Source organism: Panthera leo, chromosome E3 (assembly GCF_018350215.1).
Source record: "Panthera leo isolate Ple1 chromosome E3, P.leo_Ple1_pat1.1, whole genome shotgun sequence".
Lineage (NCBI taxonomy): Eukaryota > Metazoa > Chordata > Mammalia > Carnivora > Felidae > Panthera > Panthera leo.
Window position 1 is genome coordinate 38,152,231 of NC_056694.1, and position 19,533 is coordinate 38,171,763.

General features: G+C 53.6%; 2 protein-coding genes across 5 annotated transcripts in view; one reads left to right on the forward strand and one right to left on the reverse strand.

Annotated features, from left to right (window-relative positions):
- The window catches only part of TRAP1 (TNF receptor associated protein 1), a 45,034-nt gene extending 42,192 nt beyond the window's left edge, over positions 1–2,842 (forward strand). The window contains exons 19-20 of the mRNA XM_042921336.1: positions 2,390–2,462; positions 2,586–2,842. Coding sequence (XP_042777270.1) covers positions 2,390–2,462; positions 2,586–2,687 — 175 coding nt within the window. The 3' untranslated portion in view covers positions 2,688–2,842. The remainder of the gene's footprint in view (positions 1–2,389; positions 2,463–2,585) is intronic.
- DNASE1 (deoxyribonuclease 1) lies at positions 2,793–14,945 on the reverse strand. 4 transcript variants are annotated; one of them, XM_042921561.1, is made up of 12 exons: positions 14,855–14,945; positions 14,470–14,619; positions 12,018–12,156; positions 5,473–5,551; positions 4,899–5,046; positions 4,502–4,590; positions 4,277–4,360; positions 3,991–4,106; positions 3,740–3,852; positions 3,512–3,666; positions 3,215–3,311; positions 2,793–3,103 (listed from the first exon to the last, which is right to left on the reverse strand). In XM_042921561.1, exons 4-12 carry the CDS (start codon positions 5,484–5,486, stop codon positions 3,050–3,052), a joined length of 870 nt encoding a protein of 289 aa, XP_042777495.1. In that variant the 5' UTR covers positions 5,487–5,551; positions 12,018–12,156; positions 14,470–14,619; positions 14,855–14,945; the 3' UTR covers positions 2,793–3,049. The 4 variants fall into 4 exon arrangements, with proteins under 4 accessions (XP_042777495.1, XP_042777496.1, XP_042777493.1 ...); XM_042921562.1 differs by having other exon boundaries at positions 5,473–5,554; XM_042921559.1 differs by lacking the exon at positions 12,018–12,156.
- Between the last annotated feature and the right edge of the window lie 4,588 nt (positions 14,946–19,533).

A 19,533-nucleotide genomic window follows, 5' to 3' on the forward strand; every position in this document is an offset into this window, starting at 1 on the left:
TCGCCGTGGTTCTACCGTCTATTCACGCATCCGTGAAAAAGCTCTGTGTTGTCAGTTTGGAACTTTGACGTGTGTGGAATCCTCGAGTGTGTTTTTAAAGTGCTTCCTCGACTCGGCACGAGACAGTCTGTGTGGAGGGTGGCTCGGGTTTGCGTTTGTAGCTGAGAAATAGGAGTCTGCCTTAGCACCGTTAGGCTGTTTTGGGGTAGTTTCCTTTCGGGGGCTGGTGGCAACAGGTTGCTGTGAACACTCTTGTCCCCATCTGGCTCACGGCCCGGCTACCCTCACCTGGACGAGGACGTGCGCGCTGCTTGCATAGCACGGGAGCCCCCAGGGCCCTGCATTGACCATCCTTTGGCTTGGCTTTCTCGTGACATGCCTTCTAAGACTGTCCTTTTTTGTTTTCTCTTGAGAGAGTGTCAGCAGGGGAGAGGGGCAGAGAGACCATCTCTGTGCTGAGCCTGGAGCCCGACGCAGGGCTCAATCCCATGACCCTGGGGATGGTGACCTGAGCCAAAATCCAGTGTTGGACGCTCAACTGAGCCACCCAGGCGCCCCTACAGTAATAACTTTTTAATGAAATTCTATCAACAGGTTACCAAATATGTTACAAAATAGCAAAAAGCAAGCATCCCTCGACTTGTCCCCAACCACAGTTACTACAGCCCATTTGGCGTATTTTCTTCTGGACTCTGGCCTTGTACTTTTGTCTTTTTTGCATTATGACTCACTTTATCGTATCTTTTTTAACGCTTGTTTTATATGTATGTATGTATGTTTTATAAACATACGTTTTGTCTAGACTGCTGGGGAGAAGGCAGAGGTTCCTATTGTACTTTCTGAGCCAAGTGACTACACCTGGAATCGGGTGAGCGCGCTGACTCGGCTCGCGGCCGGTCAGGCGGCAACGGGAGCCGCACCAGTGTGTGCGTGTGGCCTCTGTCCCGGGGGCACACAAGGCTTCAGCTGTGGGCGCCTGGCGGAGAGGCTGACCCCAGGCTCTACCTAATGCTGGCACACAAGTAGTTCTGTGGGAGAGCTGTATGGAGGGCTCGTTCTTATTGCCAGGCGATTTTTAAATTTTAGTTGCTTTGAAAATTGTTCATCTGTGCACCGGGTTCAGAATTCTAAAGAACCAAAGGAATCCATAGCGAAATTTCCCTAGTACCCAGCACGGCCCCCCTGAGGTCGTGTTTTCCCAGAGTTGGCCTGCACCTGTCGTGCATGCAGATTGGCTGGTGGCTTTCTTACAAGGGTTTCCTACCGTACCCGGTGCCGTGAGCAGGGGGATTGCTAAGGATTGCTGAGTCTCAGAGCGACGTCCAGGTGAATTTTAGATTGTGACTGCCCTGTACCCCGTAGCAGTTACACATCTTTCCCCAGTGCCTTCAGTTTGAGCTCAGTCGGTTAAACGTCAACTTTGGCTCGGGTCATGATCTCACTGTTTGTGGGTTCGAGCCCTGCATCAGGCTCTGTGCCGACAGCTCAGAGCCTGGAGCCTGCTTTGCATTCGGTCTCCTTTTGTCTCTGCCCCTCCCCACTTCTCTCTGTGTCTCTCAAAAATAAAAAAATGTAAAAAAAAAAAAATTTTAAATGTGAACGTTTTGAGAGGGCAAGACACAGAGCCTGACACAGAGCTCAAACTCATTGTGTGAGATCATGACCTGAGTTGAAGTCAGTCGCTTAGGCTCCCCATACCAAAGGTCTCAACTCTGGCCATTTGAAAAATTACAATTTTGATGGCGGTATCTTAGGAAAAAGATCAGATAAGTGTAAGTTTATGGCATTTTTTTTCTATGTAGAAAACAATAGAATTCCTAGGGAGTCGTAGTGATCATTTTCTTTTTGACTTGTGTGTTTTACATTTTGCTTCAGAATTCTCTTTTCCCTGTCAGTGTTTGTATTTATTGGTGTAAGAGATCCAGTTGTGTTCTGGGTGGCGGGCCAGTGACCCTACCTATTGCCCTCTTAACGCTGTCTCTGTCAAGTACTGGCTGCCCTCACGTCCCCACGTGTGCATCAAGCTGTGTAGAACGGTTGCCCTTTCGTTTTCTAGAGCCAGCGGTCCAGTTCCTGGAGCCTTACGATGTGCTTTCACATCTGGGCCACGTCTCCTGGCTGTTCTTCTATGCTTATGAGCTTCTAAGACTGCTTTCGTACCTAAACTAATAAAATCTTTTTCATATTTTAAATTCCCGTTGGTAGTGTGTCTGTCCTCGGAAATCCGTCATTTTGTGCCTTTTTTCTTAGACTGGACCGTCCACCATGCGTCTTTTTGACTGTTTCGGTAACCCCAACCTCCCAGAAAAGTCCTCAGAATATAGAGGCTCTTGTGCTGGTTGTGCAGCACCCAGCCCTGACCTGACTTCTGGTGTTTTCTGTGCTGCAGACACACACTGATCAAGAAACTGAGTCAGCTGAGAGAGAGTGAGCCTGACCTGGCCCAGCTGCTGGTTGACCAGGTGAGTCTTCTGGAGCCAGAATTCTGGAGCCTCCGGGGGGGGGGGGACGACGACAGTGCTCTCCCTCCCTCGTCTGCAGGGCCTTGCCGTCTCACTAATGCGGTTCCCCTGCCTGCCTTTCAGATCTACGAGAACGCCATGATCGCTGCAGGCCTTGTGGATGACCCCCGATCCATGGTGGGCCGCCTGAACCACTTACTTGCCAAGGCCCTGGAACGCCACTGAGGGGCAGGGATGCCCTGCTCTTGCCTGCAGTGAAAGGGCTCAAGCAGAGGTGACAGATGGAGGAGGCAGCCAGGGACGAAGGACTAGATGCCACCAATGAGAACATCCCCTTTGATTGTGCTTTATTTACTTAAATTAAAGGTATTTCTTAATCTCAGTATTAAGTTTTTTGTCCGGACAGAGGAGGTGGGTAGGGGGCTCTGTTTCCACAACCCCCTGCTCACAGTGGAACTGGAAATAGTGACAAAAAGCCCACTTCTGTCCTTGCACAGATTCCAGGTGCCGTGGGGAGAGGGTGCTCAGGGGAAACCTTAGGCCCAGCGCTTGACCGTAGCGACAGACAAGCTGGGGCCCCACTCACATCAGGCTCTCTTTAGTGTCACCTCCACTGGGTAATGGTCGCTGATGGCCTGGGCCTGTGGGGAAACAATGGCATACTCCGTGCACACTGCGTCCTGACCGGACCCCTGCCCTGTGTCTGTCACCTACACCCCTGTCCCAGCCCCATCGGAGCCGCGGACACGTACCAGCTGGTTGCTCAGGCCAAATGCAGCTTGGAAGTTAAAGGGGGCGGCCGAGTCCGGGACGATGGCGTGCTGGAGCAGGGTGCCTGCCGCCACGATCCTGCGGCACCACACACGAGAGGCTCCCCGTCAGCCTCGAGGCTGGCTGCCCACACACACCCTTCGCGCCGCCCCCCGGGCGGCCCGGGCTCCACAAGCTGAGCCGAGGGACCGGGAGTACCTCCCCTGGCACTAGGGCCCCAGACGCGGCCTGACCCAGGTCTCCAGGCGGCTGGCGAAGGCGGCCTCGTCCTCGCCTACCTGTCGTAAGCGCAGCGCGTAGAGGTGGCCGTGGTGTCTGCGGTGTCCGGGATCAGCCACTGGAAGGCAGGGCTCGTGCGCAGGCGGATGGATGACCACTGGGAGGGGACCACGTAGCTGCAGCCGGCGTTGAAGTCGCCCATGAGCATGACGTCCTACATGGAGACACCGGCTGGTCACGCACCTGGTGCACGAGCGGTGCCTCCGGGGCCCGGGCTGCGGACTCACCTCCAGGTCCCACTTCCGCCGCACGTCCAGGTAGACGTCGTAGAGAGAGTCCATCTCGGCCACCGCGTCCAGGGGGGCCGCGTGCAGGGGAACGATGGCAAACTCTCTGACCTCTGCGGAGACGGCGTGGTGCCGAGCTCAGGGCCGTCGCCAGGGGGTGGAAGTAACTAAGAGCCAAGTGCCGGGGGGGGGGGGGGGGGGGGGGGGTCATGTGATGCGAGCCTGCCGGGGCCCCGGGAAGAGCTACGCACCAGTGAGTGGGGAGAAGAACCTGACGATGGCGGGCTCGCGGCTGAAGGTGTCGTTCCCGCAGGGCTCGCAGCCGTCGTCATACTGGTAGCTGTCCAGCACGGACACCTGGTCGGGTCTGGGGGAGGCCGGGGCATTAGCCGGAGACCGGGGGTGCCGCCACACGCCTGCACCGTCCTGCCTCTGCACACGTTGGGGGAGCCGAGGGGCCCGTGGACCTCCAGACCACCCTCGGGCTTCCGTTAGCACCCTCTGGGGGTGGCCCGCGTCTCGGCACCGGGGCTTTACCTGAACACGTAGAGGTAGCGTTCCTTGTAGCTGTTGCGTCCCAGCGGCTCGCTGACCACGTAATGGAAGGCGTTTGGGTCATCCCTGGATTGAGAAGACAAATGTCCCAGGGAGCCCTTCTGCCGCCCATAGCAGGGCTCCTGTCCACAACGGGAAACGGTGCCGTGCCCTGGAGGGGGGTGTCACCGTCCTGTGCCTCCCCAGGACCCCGCCGCCATCACCCACTGATTGAGTATGTCCAGCAGCCTTCCCACGGCTGTCAGGTGGCTGTCTCTGACCTCCTGGATGACAGCAATATCGTAGCGACTCAGGATCTGCGGACAGGACCACAATGGTGCTCAGCAGGGCAGGCTGGGCAGATGTGGGGGTGGCTGGGCCCTGCTTCCTCCAGGTCCCCGTAGGGCCACAGCCGCTACTCCCTGGGGCACTTTTGCGGCATGGTTTGGTCTGACACTCTTGCCTGTGACTCTGCTGCCAGATGGGGGCCCTCCTGTCACCAGAGGCTCTCAACACTCCCCATCTGTGGCCACCCTCCAGACTGCCTGCCGGCCCACTGTTCCCAGGGCCTGTTAACCCACATCCACCCCCAGGACTCCTCAGAGACAAGCCGGCCTGGACCCACCTTCACAATGTAGTTGGAGAGAGTGGCATTGGACATCTTGGTCTCCCCAAAAGTGCGGATGTTGAAGGCTGCTATTCTCAGGGACAGGGCCACATGCAGTAGGCCAGCCAGGGCGAGCAGCGCCCCCATCAGCCTGGCACCCCTCATCCTGGAGCAGGACGCGTGTTTACTCAAGAATCCGGGGACAGCAGAGACAGACGGTAGCCCGTCCTCCCCCGGGATCTCGCTGCGTGGGGCCCAAGGGTGAGTAAATCCCATCTTTGTGGCCTGTGCTGAGCAGGCTGGGAGGAGTCTCAGAACCTTCTCATCAGTGTCCAGAGGCGAGACACCTAAGTGACAGAGCCTGAGGTCTCTACCCGCCAGAAGACAAGCGCCTGTCTTGTCAGAAGAGGTGCCAGCCTGAGGTGGCCCCTGGCCCTCTATTGGTGGGACGCTGGCTCACTGCCCTCCCTGCTCAGGGCACCCACCTAGACAGGACTGGCCAGTCACCCAGAGGGACCCTGAGGGCAACCTCCGGGCCTGGCACCCACCTTCCACGGGCCACAAGTCACCCTGCCCTCGGGGCAGGACTCACCTGAAGGTCAACATCTATAAGGACGATGGGAATCCTGACAATCGGGGATCCTCTGGTCAGTATCAACTTTGTCCTTTTGCTGCTTTAGGAAAAAAAAATCATTTACGAAGGGAAGTGGATCCAAAAACAGCTGAGAGGCCCACGCAGAGTCGTAGCTCTGAATCCCAACACAGGGAATACGTGTCCCTCCGGGGGTTTTAAAGGTTTAGGCAGCCGTGACCTTTCCCAGGGCATCACCTGGGGGACACAGAACAATGGTGCTGCCTGTAACGGATGGCTGCCGTGTGTTTACTTCAACAGGCACAGGTTCTCGCTGCTCTAACAGGAGCACCTGATAATATTTGCATTTGGTCTTAAAAAGTCTAATGAAAGGGCCAAAGGAGCCCTCGTCCTTCACACATGCCGCTCTCCCAGGTATGGGGAGGGAGCAGGTGTGCGCTGGAGGGCGGCCCAGCTGCGTTCCAGCATGAACACGACCTTGGAGCCACAGGTCAAAGCCAGCCATCCCCTCTGTGGCCCCGAGTCCCGCAGCACCCCGAACACCGCCCCCTCATTGGTCAGCGGCGCGGCTGCAGGCAGACAGGCTACAGGTTGGGCTCTCCGAGGAGCACGCGAGGCCAGAAGGCCATGGGCACCAGGAAGGGGTGATGACACAAGGCCACCTCAGTCGCCAGCAAGGCAACAGGGCCCTTATGGTGAAGAGGTGTGTGTTCCAGGGATAGGTGACCCTGGGTGACAAGGACACTGTCAAGCAGCTGAGGCTCCAGGCCTCGTTCCAGTCCTTTTTTGGGAATCCTTAACTCTCCACTTACTCATGTTCTGTGACTCCTGAAACAAGTCACCAAAAAGCTGGTGGCTTAAACCGACAGAGGTTTATTCTCTAATAGTCGTAGAGGCCAGAGATGGAAACCCAAGATGTGGCAGGGGCTGCGCTCCCCCGGGGACGCGAGGGGAAAGTCCCCTGCATCCCAGCCCTGAGGGCTCCAGGCCTGCGGTGGTGGCCGGTGGCCGGTGGCCGTGTGGCCTTATCACCCAGTCTCCGCCTCCGCCCCACACGGTTCTCTCTCCTGAGTCCATTTTCTCGGCCCCTCATTCAGGATGGGATGGAATTCAGGGTCCTCCCGGGGAATCAGGATCTTCTCCCCATCTCAACAGCCTTAACTGGGTCACAGCTGCAGAGTCATTTTTGGCCACCGGAGTTCACATTCACAGGTCCCAGGGATTGGGACGTGGCGATCTTCTGAGAGCCATTGTTTGCCCCATCTACGGGGGCTCCACCCACTGTGGGGGGTGTGGGCTGTTGTCTCCAAGGACAGCCCTGGGAGTGGGAGGGCCAGGTCCCCTCCTGGGACTGAAGGTTCTCTCAGTAAAGACGGAGGGGGGGAGGGGGGTGGTGCTGGAGGGCAGGGAACAGAGGCGGCCTCCGGGCAGCTGGCAGGGAAGTGCAGATCCGGCACCAGCTCGTCACAGAACAGGAGGTCTCAGAGGGGACGAAAAACCGGTCAGAAGGTAAACCAACAAGACCAGGAGCCCGAAGTAATGAAAACATGCTGACAGATGGCAGTGCTTGTCGGCACCGTGCCAGTCAGTCCGTGCGTCTCTCGTGCGGTGGAAATCAGGTGGCCTGGTCCTCAAGCGGCCAGGAGGCCCATCACAGCCTTTGCAAAGGTCTGAGTGCTGCTTCTGTTCTCAGTCTCTGAGTTTTTAAGCATCAAAATCCAGACGGCAAGCAGCAGGGGAGACCGTATGTATTCGGGGCAGGTGGCCGGCCCCCTGTGCCCATGCGCTTCAGCCTTCCTAGACACACCCCGCCTGACCTTTTGAGGGAAGCCTGGGAGCAAAGGCGGAGGGAGGCCACCAGCCCCGCTTTTGCCCAAACGTGGGACGCCGACCACAGGCGGCACAACAGGCGTGGCTCACACTGCAGGAGCCTGGTCTCTCCGTCTCTCAGCACGCGGGACACAGGCACCTGTCCTACCTCCCGGGAAAACGCTGTCCCTTGTGCCCCGCAGAGCTCCCAGCCGCGGTCACTCCCCCGCCCCAGTCTGACTGTGGCTCCTACAAAGAGCAGCGTGCACGGCCGCCCACAGAGCTGGGCCTGCAGAAGAGGCGACACAGCCCGAGTAGGAGCCGCGACCAGGAGGCAGCCATCTGGGGCCCACACCAGGCTCTCCCACTGCATCAGCAGCCATTTGGAGCCTGTCTTCGTCGCTAAAATAGGAATAAAACTGTCACTGCCTTGCTCTTAGGTTTAAGAACCAACGGATAACATTCCACAGAAATTCACATCTCCTTAAAAATACATCTTCTCCTGAAGAACAGTGACCCTGTCAAATGCTCTACTGCTGTCATTCTTTTCACCTTTAACTCCTGGACTTTGCGGTTTGTATCAGTCAGCTCTTGTTGTGTAACAAGCAACCCCAAAACTCAGTGTACAAGGTAAGCATTTTTCCCTCATGCTCATAGGCCCGCAGCTACCCAAGGCAAGCCCTTCTAACATGGGAGAAGGTGGAAACTTCCAGAGGAGCAAATAAATACACAATGCCTCCAGAGGCCCAGGTTCAGAATTTGCATGTTGCCACTTCTGTCCGTATCCTCTTGGCCTCAGCAATAGCCAAGCTCAACACTAATAGTGGGGAGTCCACTCCTCCCATGCCCAGCCAGCCCACAGTGGAAACACAGAACGGGTGCCAGGGAAAGGCAGGTGGCCCAGTGATTCTGGCATTTTTTGGTCTTGTCAGCAGGGAAATGAGTGCCGACAGCTGCTCACCATCAACCCTGAAAAAACACTACCCTCTTTGGTTAAACTGAAACTGCTCCAGATACAAGAAGGGGAAATAGCACATCACAATGGTTTACTGAAACCAAAGCCAGATCTTGAGCTCTGCTGTGGGCGAAATCAAAGGATAAAGAAAAAAGCACCAAGCCTCTAAACACAAGGCTGGGAACACACACCTCTGCAGGCTGGTGGCCTTCACGTGACGGTAAATGCCCTAAGACCCCGTGACCCATTCCTACAAGCTGTGGGGGCTGGGGTGACTGCCCCAACATGTAGCCCGGGGAAGAGGAGGTCCCCAGATCCAAAGGGAAGAGGAAAGGACACACAGCGACGGTTCCCAAACCGTGCAGTGAGGTACCTCCGGCCCCACAGTGAACTTCCGGGGCAGCGTAGGATACTTTTAACTTCTGAACAGTGATACTCAACATGGTCAGACACAGTGGTTAAGGTAGCTCATGGTTTCGGCATTTTATCCTGCTACGTTCCTTTCTGTGGCCTCAGGAATCTGCAAAGCTAGGTTTCTGGCAGCTACTGAAAATGTAATTACTGCGTGACAATCACTGTGGAACAGGCACTGAGGATGGCAGCATCCAATCTGATTCCAAGATTTAAAAAGTGCCCAGCATGAGAAAAACAGACACAGAGACCAATGGAATTGAAAAGAAACCCCGGAACTAGACCCACAAAAGTAACTCGTCTTTGACAAAGCAGGAAAGAATATCCAATGGAAAAAAGGCAGTCTCTTTAACAAATGGTGCTGGGAGAACTGGACAGCGACGTGCAGAAGGATGAAACTAGACCACTTTCTTACCCCATTCACAAAAACAAACTCAAAATGGATAAAGGACCTGAATTTGAGACAGGAAACCGTCAAAACCCTAGAGGAGAAAGCAGGAAAAAACCTCTCTGACCTCAGCCGCAGCAATTTCTTACTTGACACATCCCCAAAGGCAAGGGAATTAAAAGCAAAAATGAACTATTGGGACCTCATCAAGATACAAAGCTTCTGCACAGCAAAGGAAACAATCACCAAAACTAAAAGGCAACCAACAGAATGGGAAAAGCTTTTGCAAATGACATATCGGACAAAGGGCTAGTATCCAAAATCTATAACGAGCTCACCAAACTCCACACCCAAAAAACAAATAACCCAGTGAAGAAATGGGCAGAAAACATGAATAGACACTTCTCTAAAGAAGATGGCCAACAGGCACATGAGAAGATGCTCAAGGTCACTCCTCATCAGGGAAATACCAATCAAAACCACACTCAGATACCACCTCACGCCAGTCAGAGTGGCCAAAATGAACAAATCAGGAGACTATAGATGCTGGAGAGGATGTGGAGAAACGGGAACCCTCTTGCACTGTTGGTGGGAATGCAAACTGGTGCAGCCCCTCTGGAAAACAGGGTGGAGGTTCCTCAAAAAATTAAAAATAGACCCACCCTATGACCCAGCAGTAGCACTGTTAGGAATTTACCCAAGGGATACAGGAGTCCCTGATGCATAGGGGCACTTGTACCCCATGTTTATAGCAGCACTCTCAACAATAGCCAAATTATGGAAAGAGCCTAAATGTCCATCAAGTGATGAATGGATAAAGAAATTGTGGTTTATATACACAATGGAGTACTACGTGAAAATGAGAAAGAATGAAATATGGCCTTTTGTAGCAACGTGGATGGAACTGGAGAGTGTGATGCTAAGTGAAAGAAGCCATACAGAGAAAGACAGATACCATATGTTTTCACTCTTATGTGGATCCTGAGAAACTTAACAGAAGTCCATGGGGGAGGGGAAGAAAAAAAAACAGAGGTTAGAGAGGGAGAGAGCCAAAGCATAAGGGACTCTTAAAAACTGAGAATAAACTGAGGGTAGATGGGGGGTGGGAGGGAGGGGAGGGTGGTGATGGGTGTTGGGGAGGGCACCTGTTGGGATAAGCACTGGGTGTTGTATGGAGACCAATTTGACAATAAATTTCATATTAAAAAATAAAAAAATAAATAAAATTTAAAAAGTACCCAGCAGGCTCACACATTCCATTCATAAGAAATGTCGGTGACTTAATGAAAACATATTTGTCTTTGGATTTACCTGTACAGATCTTCCTCACTTTACAATAAGGGTTACATCCCGATAAACCCACTGTACAGATGAGGAGTTGCTTTTTTTTTTAATGTTTATTTATTTTTGAGAGAAAGAGTACAAGCAGGGGAGGAACAGAGAGAGACGGAGACACAGAATCCGAAGCAGACTCCAGGCTCTGAGCTGTCAGCACAGAGCCTGATGTGGGGCTTGAACCCACAAACCGTAAGATCATAGCCTGAGCCGAATTTGGACACGTAACTGACTGAGCCACCAGACGCCCCAAGGAGTTGCTTCTTATGACGAGCAAAGAACGTGGTTTATGGAGATGGAACTCTATTCCTGGTGAAAATCTGACGACTGACAGAAGGACAACAAGAGTATTTCATAAACTTAGCTGACAGAACAACAGGGTTTGAGGAGACTCCCAATTTTGAAAGAATTTCTACCATGGAACCAATGCTATCAAACAGCGTCACATACTACGGAGAAATCGTTCATGAAGCAGAGTCCATCAATGGAGCAAACCCAACTGTTTTCTTACTTTAAGGAATTGCCACAGTCACCCCACCCTTTGGCAGCCAAGATCCTCATGTGTCAGCAGCTGCCAGCATCAAGGGAAGACCTTCTACCGACACAAAGATTATGTCCGACTGAGAGATCAGTGACAGTTACCATTTTTTAGCTGTAACATAATTTTGGTAGGCAGGCTTCACACCCAGTGTGGAGCCCAACACCGGGCTTGAACTCAACAACCCTGAGATCAAGACCTGAGCCAAGATCATGAGTAGAACACTTAGCTGACTGAACCACCCAGGTGCCCCAGCAATAATTTTTTTTTTAATATTTTTGAGAGAGAGACAGAGAAATTGCAAGTAGGGGAGGGGCAGAGAGAAAGAGAGAATCCCAAGCAGACTCCACACCATCAGCACAGAGCCCGACACGGGGCTTGAACTCACAAACTAGGAGACCACGACCTAAGCCGAAATCAAGGAGTGGACACTTAACCGACTGAGCCACCCAGGTGCCCCAGGAAGAAGGATTTCAAACTATCATAAACCGTGGGATGGCAGACGATGGTTAGTTGTCAAGGCCTTCAGAGGAACGCGGTTTTCCACCTGTTCAGAAACACGCCTGACTCCCTCCTCTGAGATGGGGCTTTGTCTCATATCCCGGCTGCGGCCGGGACATGTCCACTGACACCCTGTGGGCCCTGCAAACTTGCTATGGTACAGGCAGACCACAGACTGTGTCCCTGGATGCCCCCCAGCCCCGGCTGCGCCTCCATGTAGATGCTGGGCCCCTGCTTTCCCTCAGAGCCTCCCCAAAAGCAGTCGGAGGACACACTCCCCTCTGGCTCTGCAGCCACCACTCCAGGCTCCCCGAGCACGTACAAAGCCTGACAGTGGGATCCCTGATTCCCGAAATCCACCCCGTGCCCGCGTCTCCGCACAGCACTCGGCACATCTTGTGAATGTGTAATCAGATCATGTTATTCCTCCGCTTGAAATCTGTCATCAGTTTCTCACTGTCCTTAAGGTGAAACCTGATGCCTACCAAGACGTACGATTCTCGCCCAGGGCCTCTGCTCTGCCTGCAGAGCTGGGCCACCTTGTCGTTCTGACTTCAGCTCAAACATCACCTCTTGAGGGAGGCTATCCTCTCCCCAGAAATCCTTACCACCAATGCGGTCCCAGTATCTTCTCTTTCATGACATCTTTTTCATGACTGTTTTTCACGACTTGTTGTTATCACTTGTTTTTTCTTTGTTTCTAACATGTCTGCTCTTGTTTATGCTCATTTAAGGCCAGCCTCTGGTCTGGAACACAAACCCCAGACACAAATGAGAGTAGATGCCTCATCAAACCCGTCCCACAATCTGCCCTGTGCCTAAACCAGCGCCTGGAACACAAAAGGGGCTCTACTAACAAACGCTTCATGCAGTGGGGCTGGGAGCTCCCCACCTCCCTCATCACCCTCCCAGCTGAGTAAGACAATGTCCCTCCCTCATGGACCCTCCACAAAGAACCCAGCATGGTCTCCTGTCTTGAAGCACAAGGTACATGGAGGGGCATCCAAGTGGCCTCTGGGCACTTGGTCTGAGCTGACCAGAAGCTTCTGGAGGCCATGGCTGTCGTGGGCATGAGGGCATACCTCCCCTTAGCTAGACTCAACGTCTACTCTTCTCCCCTTGGAACACTTGCTCACTGCCCCATAAAGTGAGCGTTTTAGAAGGGGCTTCCACCGGGGCGCCTGGGTGGCGCAGTCGGTTAAGCATCCGACTTCAGCCAGGTCACGATCTCGCGGTCTGTGAGTTCGAGCCCCGCGTCAGGCTCTGGGCTGATGGCTCGGAGCCTGGAGCCTGTTTCCGATTCTGTGTCTCCCTCTCTCTCTGCCCCTCCCCCGTTCATGCTCTGTCTCTCTCTGTCCCAAAAATAAATAAAAAACGTTGAAAAAAAAAAAAATTAAAAAAAAAAAAAAAAAAAAGAAGGGGCTTCCACCCCTTCCTTCAGATAAAGGGCTGGTGTCTTTGCCATGACACTGCTTTAATCCATGTCAAACAACCTGTGTAGGTCAGCAGCAGGTCTCAGCTCAGCACACTGGCCTTGGCCCATGACCCTGTCTTACCTCACCATCCCTCCTGAATTTATTTCTGTTCATTACAAAGAAGCCATTAACCCAGGGTGGAAAACTCAGAACAACATCCATCTAAACTGCCACAATTCAAAACAGCATCAGTCACGCTCAGCTGTGGCCCGGTCCCTGCGTCCTCACCCCTGGCCGTGCCCACGACATGCCCATCACATGACCAGAACAGGCGGCACCCAAGTTCCATGACGCGAGGCCTTAACAGTGTACGCGTGCCCCCGCTGGGAGATCAGACAAGCCTCAGTTTCCCCAGTGCCCCCAGTCCTCAATGATCTTCTGCACGCCACATTCAGGAGAAGCAAACGAATAGATGACTTGACTAAAAGGCAGTTTCTAAGGCGCATGTTGGAGACATTAGCATACCTTTAGCCCAAACCCATAAATACACGCTCCTCTTCTTGATGATGAATCTGAGGCCCCTAAAGATTTCACTAGCCTCACAGCTCTACTGATCAGACTCAACATGCTAGCAGTATTTCCAACACAGCTGCATGGAAGTATGTTCCCCAAATTCCAAAGACCCCTCAATTTCTCCAAGCACCAAGAACCTTCTTCGGCAGGACCCCACACCTCTCTCAAGGCTGGGGGTCTACAGAAGAGACCAACAGGGCGCTGAGGAACCAGGAAAGCAGCTCACCGGACTATGTGAGCTGGCCGCGGGGATGTTTGCATGGGTATTTTCTACTGATCTATCTTCCAGCTCACTGCTGGTTTCTTCAGCCATCTCTAATCTGCCGTTAAATCCGCTTACTGAATTTTAAATTCTCATTATCACACTTTCCCATTTTTGATTTTTTATTTAATTTTTTATGAATTCTCATTCTGTGATACTCTGCATCTTATCTATTTTCTTAAATATGTTAATCAGTTAAGGTCTGTGTCTGATAACTCCAGTATCTTAATCTCTGGGGGGTCTGTCACCCCGCCCACTGGTCCTGGTAACCAGACTCGAACTCCCTGGTAACAGACTCTGGTGCGTGGTAACCAGACTCAAACTCCCTCGGCATCAGGCACGGTGTATGACAGAACGACAGAGGGTCAGCCAGGACAGTCAAGGAATCAAGCAAGTGATGGCTTAGCTCATCCACGGTCCTTATAAAGTCCCACTGACTTGTGGATTTCCCCCACACCCAGGGTGCCCCCCAAAAGGGTCCCAGCCAAGAGCCTGGTGTTTCTCATGTCGTTTCTCCTCGAGAGGCTCTGAACTCTGCCCTAATACTACAAAACTGCCAGCAATCTCACTCTGCTTTCCAGCCACTTTCTGCTTCCCTTGCTTGAGTTATGCCTCAATAGGGAACCACTGCTGAGCATCAACCTTGCGTCTCTGGCCTCCTTCCTCTCGGGGCTCTGCTGCCTTAGCAGGCCCAGAGCCCCAGGTCACTCTCTCCAGCCACATGAGAATATACGGGGCTCTCGGGGCTTCTCCCAGCAGCTCCCCCTGCCCAGCCCCAAGGAGAAAGTCCAGTGCAAGAAGTAGGCTCACCTCCCCGAACTCCTCTGAGTCGTGGCTGCCAAGGAAGCTCTTCAGCTCCTGAAGCAGCTCCTCTCAGAATTATAGCCGGTTCCTGAGTCCTTAGCAGGCACTGGTCAGCTGTGAACTACTCGATGGCCAGAAGCAGTCTATTTTCGCTACCTAGAATGAGTCATCGGAATGGAGAGTAGTGTGAGGACAGGATGTGGGTTGATAACCAGGCAAGCTGGTCTGGCCAGCACAGGCAGTATGGACATCTCTGAGCCATACGTGTCCCTGTGCAGAGGTATGCCAACCAGTGAGAGACAAACACAGGCCATTCGCCTCTCCCCGAGCAAGAGTCACTGGGGCTGAAACCTCTGTATCCTTATCTGAACCCTATGGTATCTGTCCTTACCAGCCCAGTCCTACAATGAAGATGGCAGCAGGACATGGCAATTCTACATTCTAGAAGCTCATTCTGTAGCTTCTCAGAGAACAAGAGTGTGTATCCTCAGCTAAGGTCTACCACCTCACTCAGAGAAGGAGCAATGAGGCCTGCCGACTGCCAGCTCCAGGCCTGCCTCCTCCCTGGGGACTCTGCCCTCTTGGCCGGATGGGCAGTGCTGGTTTCTGATAAGACGTACAGCTTATCTGCTGTGCCTCCTGCCTAGGGCTGGCCGTGGGGCTTATCTACTAACATTATAGTTTGTCACATGTTGACAGTTTCAACTTTCCCAAATGGGCTCCTGCCTCAGGGCCTTTGCACAGTTCCTCCACCTGAGCATTCTGCCTCCAGATGGCCAAAGAGCTCACCCCTCTCTTCATTCAAGCCTCTGCCCAGATATCACCTTACCTAGTACCCTATTTAAGTCAACATGTTTTGTCCCTCTACGCTGCTTATTTTTGTCTTACCACCCATCACATCCAATGTACTGTCCGTCTCCCAAGATGTGGTCCCCCGAGAGCTGGGGCTTATGTAGCAGCATCAGGTAAACAAGGCCTGACCTGCGGCAGGTTCTCTCTCACCAACTACTTGCTAAATGAAAAGATGAACGTCAGAGGGGCCTGCGTGACAGAACAATGGTGTTAGATGCTCCCACCCTCTCCAGCTGCTCTGGCTGTCCCCAGCCGAGTGTGAGCATCTCAAAAGGGGCCTGACCTGGTCCTCTCTGACGCATGAGTAAAGGGACAGGCTTCTGCCACTAGGCCGGGGTCCTCGGCCTACACATCCCAAACCCTTATGGGATGGAGACATTTAATCATGGGCGTTAAGGGGGCACCAAAGTTACAGCTCCTAATGGGAGGGCAGGGAGGCTTCTGTGGGCTCAGGAGCCATCAGTATTACCTCAAGTATTACACTTGGGTAAAGCACGGCCAGAACCAATCCAGCCTGTCACAGAAGTCCCAGGCAAAGGCTCAGGACTCTCAGACAGCAGACCAGAGAGTAGCTGGTGTGGGCCTGTCTCCGTGGAGAGGAGGGGGCTGCCCGTGCCTGCGCCCAGCAGGACCCTCACAAGAACCAGGGGGCCCCACAACACAGCGCAGGGCTCACCACAGACCCTCAGGTCTGAGTCCGAAGTAACAGTGTGTCTTTTCTAACTCTGCCCAATCCTTCCCGGATGGGCCAGTTGAGAGGGCTGACCCCATGTCTTTCCTCTGTCTGTGCCCACTAGTCCCCAGCCTCTGTCCACCTTCCGTTCTCTGAGCATCTCTGGACCTTAGACGGTAGGACATTCAGACAATGTGGCTCTGCCAGTGTGAAGGAGACCACCATCCCCGAGCTCCCCTTGGCGTTTCCCATCCCCCAGGAAGCTTCGATCTGGAATGTTCCCATATGTGAACCCTTCCCTTGGGTGCAGGGACGCATACAGCGAGAGCCCATGGGGCTTAGTCATGTGAGAAAGGCTCCCATTAAACCACCCACCCTTTAGCGCCTCAGCCCTCGCCCTTAACTGGCCACCAGGACAGATACCTCCTCAGACCTGCCATGAGTGAAGGATGATGCACTCATCCCGCCCCAGACCCCCACGAGCATGGGGCTCCCCAGGGGACCTGCCTGTCCTGGACCCCGAATGTGGGGGCCCCACAGGACTCAGGGTGCTGCCACCACTCTTCCCAGAGGTCCCGGCACCACCCCAGAGCAGAGCCTGAGGCCAGGAGAGTCCTGGCTGTGGGAATAGGAAGGCGCCTCTAGGAGGAGAACAGAGACCTCTGCCTCCTCAGGAAGTGCAGGCTCTGGGCTCTGGGGAGCAGCACTGGTTCTCACCCCACGTCTACACCAGTTCAGAAAACACGTCCACTCACCTTGCAAGGCTGGCCTTCCAGACTCCCCCTCTTGCTGCCCACAAGGAAGCGCAGCTGGCGGTCAGGATCAGTGCCCCGCCTCCCAGGGCAAGTGTACCAGGGCAGTACAGCCCCGCCGGCCATCTCCACCCAGCTGCAGCTGTGGCCAGCACCTCAGGCAGAAGTAGAGGTGGCCCCAAGAGACCAGGGGGGAGTCCAGGCCAAGGCGAGAGTGCCCAGAGGTAGGTGGCCTGTCCGGTCCAGCTCCCCGTCGCCCGCACACTGCTGGAGTCATGGTAGGCCACAGACGCAGGGTGGGGACCCTGCAGGTGCGAGTACACGGGTGTTCAGCTCCCTTCTTTGCTCAAGCTCCTGTCAGGAGGCGTTGATCCTCGCAGGTGCGTCAGCCCAGCAAGGACACAAGCAGAGAGGCCGGTAAACATGAGCTCGATGTGGGGCCGACCCCGGGCTGCCACCTCGCCGTCTTCCAATCTGCACCATCTTCCCGGTTCCCATTCGCAGTGTGACTGGTTAACAGAGGAAACAAGGGAGTGTTAACCAACAGTCGGCTTAGCCGGAAGGCCCCACCTGTTCTGAACCTCATAAAGCTCCTGACAGGCTGTTTCGTTTGTTTGGTGATAAGCTCATTCAACACAGAGTAACAGGGACCCTTGAACAACAGGAAAACCGGACAAGAGACGATGTGATGGTTTCCAGTCACTAGACAATGGTGATCCCAGCGAGAAGGGAAACCACCAGCCTGAGCCCTGCGACCGCACCAGCCACAGCCATCGTGGTTTCCGGGCCCTGGTGCAGGGAGGGGAAGCGGAGACACAGCCAGGCGTCTCCCTCAGTGGAAGAGACAGAGTTGAGAGGTCAAGGAAGCAGCAAGACTGTGCGGGGTGAGTGGTGGGAAGGAAGGCTGCATGGAGGACAGTGCTCCAGGATATGAGGAGGGTCCCCTTGAGTCTTCGGCAGAGGACAAACCTGCACCCGTGGGAGACAAACTATGCCCAGAGGCCACGGCAAGACTCCCTGGAAAGGAGTGGATGCAACAACCCCCAGGGCTCACACAGGGATGAGACTACTTGGTGTTTCCACAAGCCATGGGAGAAAGGCCTCCTAATCCACAGGGTGCTGGGGGACTCCTCCGAAGGGTGTCACCCCTGACGGGGGCTAAATTAACTGCAGCCCAAGGGCAGCTCTGACACTACTCAGAAAAAGAGCAAAAGGAGAAACAATAGCTAAAGAGATAAAGCAAAAATTCCTAAATATGATCAAGACTATAAACTCACAGATCCAAGAAGCTCGGTAAAACCCACGGGGGAATAAATCTCAAGAGACCACCACCAAGGGACATCATAATCAAACTGGTGAAAACCAGTGTTAAAGAAAAAAAAAAACGCTTAAAGAAGCCAGGTTTTTAAAAAAGCACATTAGGTGTGGACGCGGCCTCGGTCCCACTGCCAGCGTTGCAGACCATCACTGCCGCCACCAAATGTCTACAGTTGCAGGGTCAACTGCTGCCTCCAGCCGTAACCCGTAACCGGAGACCTGGGCAGACACACAGCCGGGTAGATGAGAGTCGATGTGGATAAGGGGCTGGAAAGAGATCAGAAACTCTCAGAACCAGAGGATCGAGGAGACGCACTGCAGGCGGGAACGTCCCGATTTGAAACAAATGCTGCCGAGCTGAAGAGACAATATTGGTGGAAGAATCAAAAGACACGGGCGAAAGACACCGTCCTTGTGGCCGCCACCATCATCGCCATCGTCTTGTGGAACGTTTCCCTGAGAAGGACCAGTGAAACTCCGGCCTGCTGTTCCAGAACCCTTTCAAAGTGTCTTAGAACCTGTTACACTCTCGAGCGCACTTACTGTTGTATCTAAAGTGATTATTTTGTTACTGTAAAGTTTCATTTCTAGGAAACATGCCTTTGTTGTCATAAGTACTCCAAACTTAAAGTGCGGTCACCCGGCCCACACTCGGCCCCGCGCCTCCACTGACTGCCATGTGGCTGAGGAAGGGGACTTCTTAAGTTCCGGAGTGTCATAACCCAGAAATCACGTTGTCCTATTAACTGCCATTAATTCCAGTTAAGGAAATCTGCTCCCAGTTAGCTCTCTCCCTGTCATATGACATCTTCAGAACCACCTTTTAAACCTCTAGGTAATCAGATTTCCAATTTGTGCCCTCCAGAAAGAACACTACTGCCTTACATAAATCTGTACCGATAATAGGTTGTGCCTTATTTTGTTATTTTTCTGATTCCCAGTAAGAGAACTCTCTACTATTTATAAGCACTACTGATTCCTGTGCTGTATATATTTTTTAAATGTTTATTTATTTATTTTGAGAGAGAAAGTGTGTGAGCAGGTGAGAGACAGAGAATCCCAAGCAGGCTCCATACTGTCAGCACGGAGTCCGATGTGGGGCTCGATCCCACCAAATGCAAGATCACGACCTGAGCTGAGCTCAAGAGTCGGATGCTCAACTGACTGAGCCACCCAGATATTCTGTAATATCTGGTCCCCGGCCATCACTGAAACGACATTGTGTTGAAGACACGCCCTGCATGGCACCCCGCTGTGAGAAGGAAGGGGGGCGGGGCGGCTGTGAGGCAGCAAGGTGAGCCTCAGGACATTAGCCCACCCTGCAGCTCAGGGTCTAGGGCTGGGTCTGACTCTGAAACCTTGGTGCCCCCACCTTGCCTGATGCCCAGCCAGTCCCATGTGACCTCCTGGCTCCTGCATCAACCCAAGGGCACCTCGCTTGTATCTGTGCATTCTACTGGGAACTTGCCTGCTATA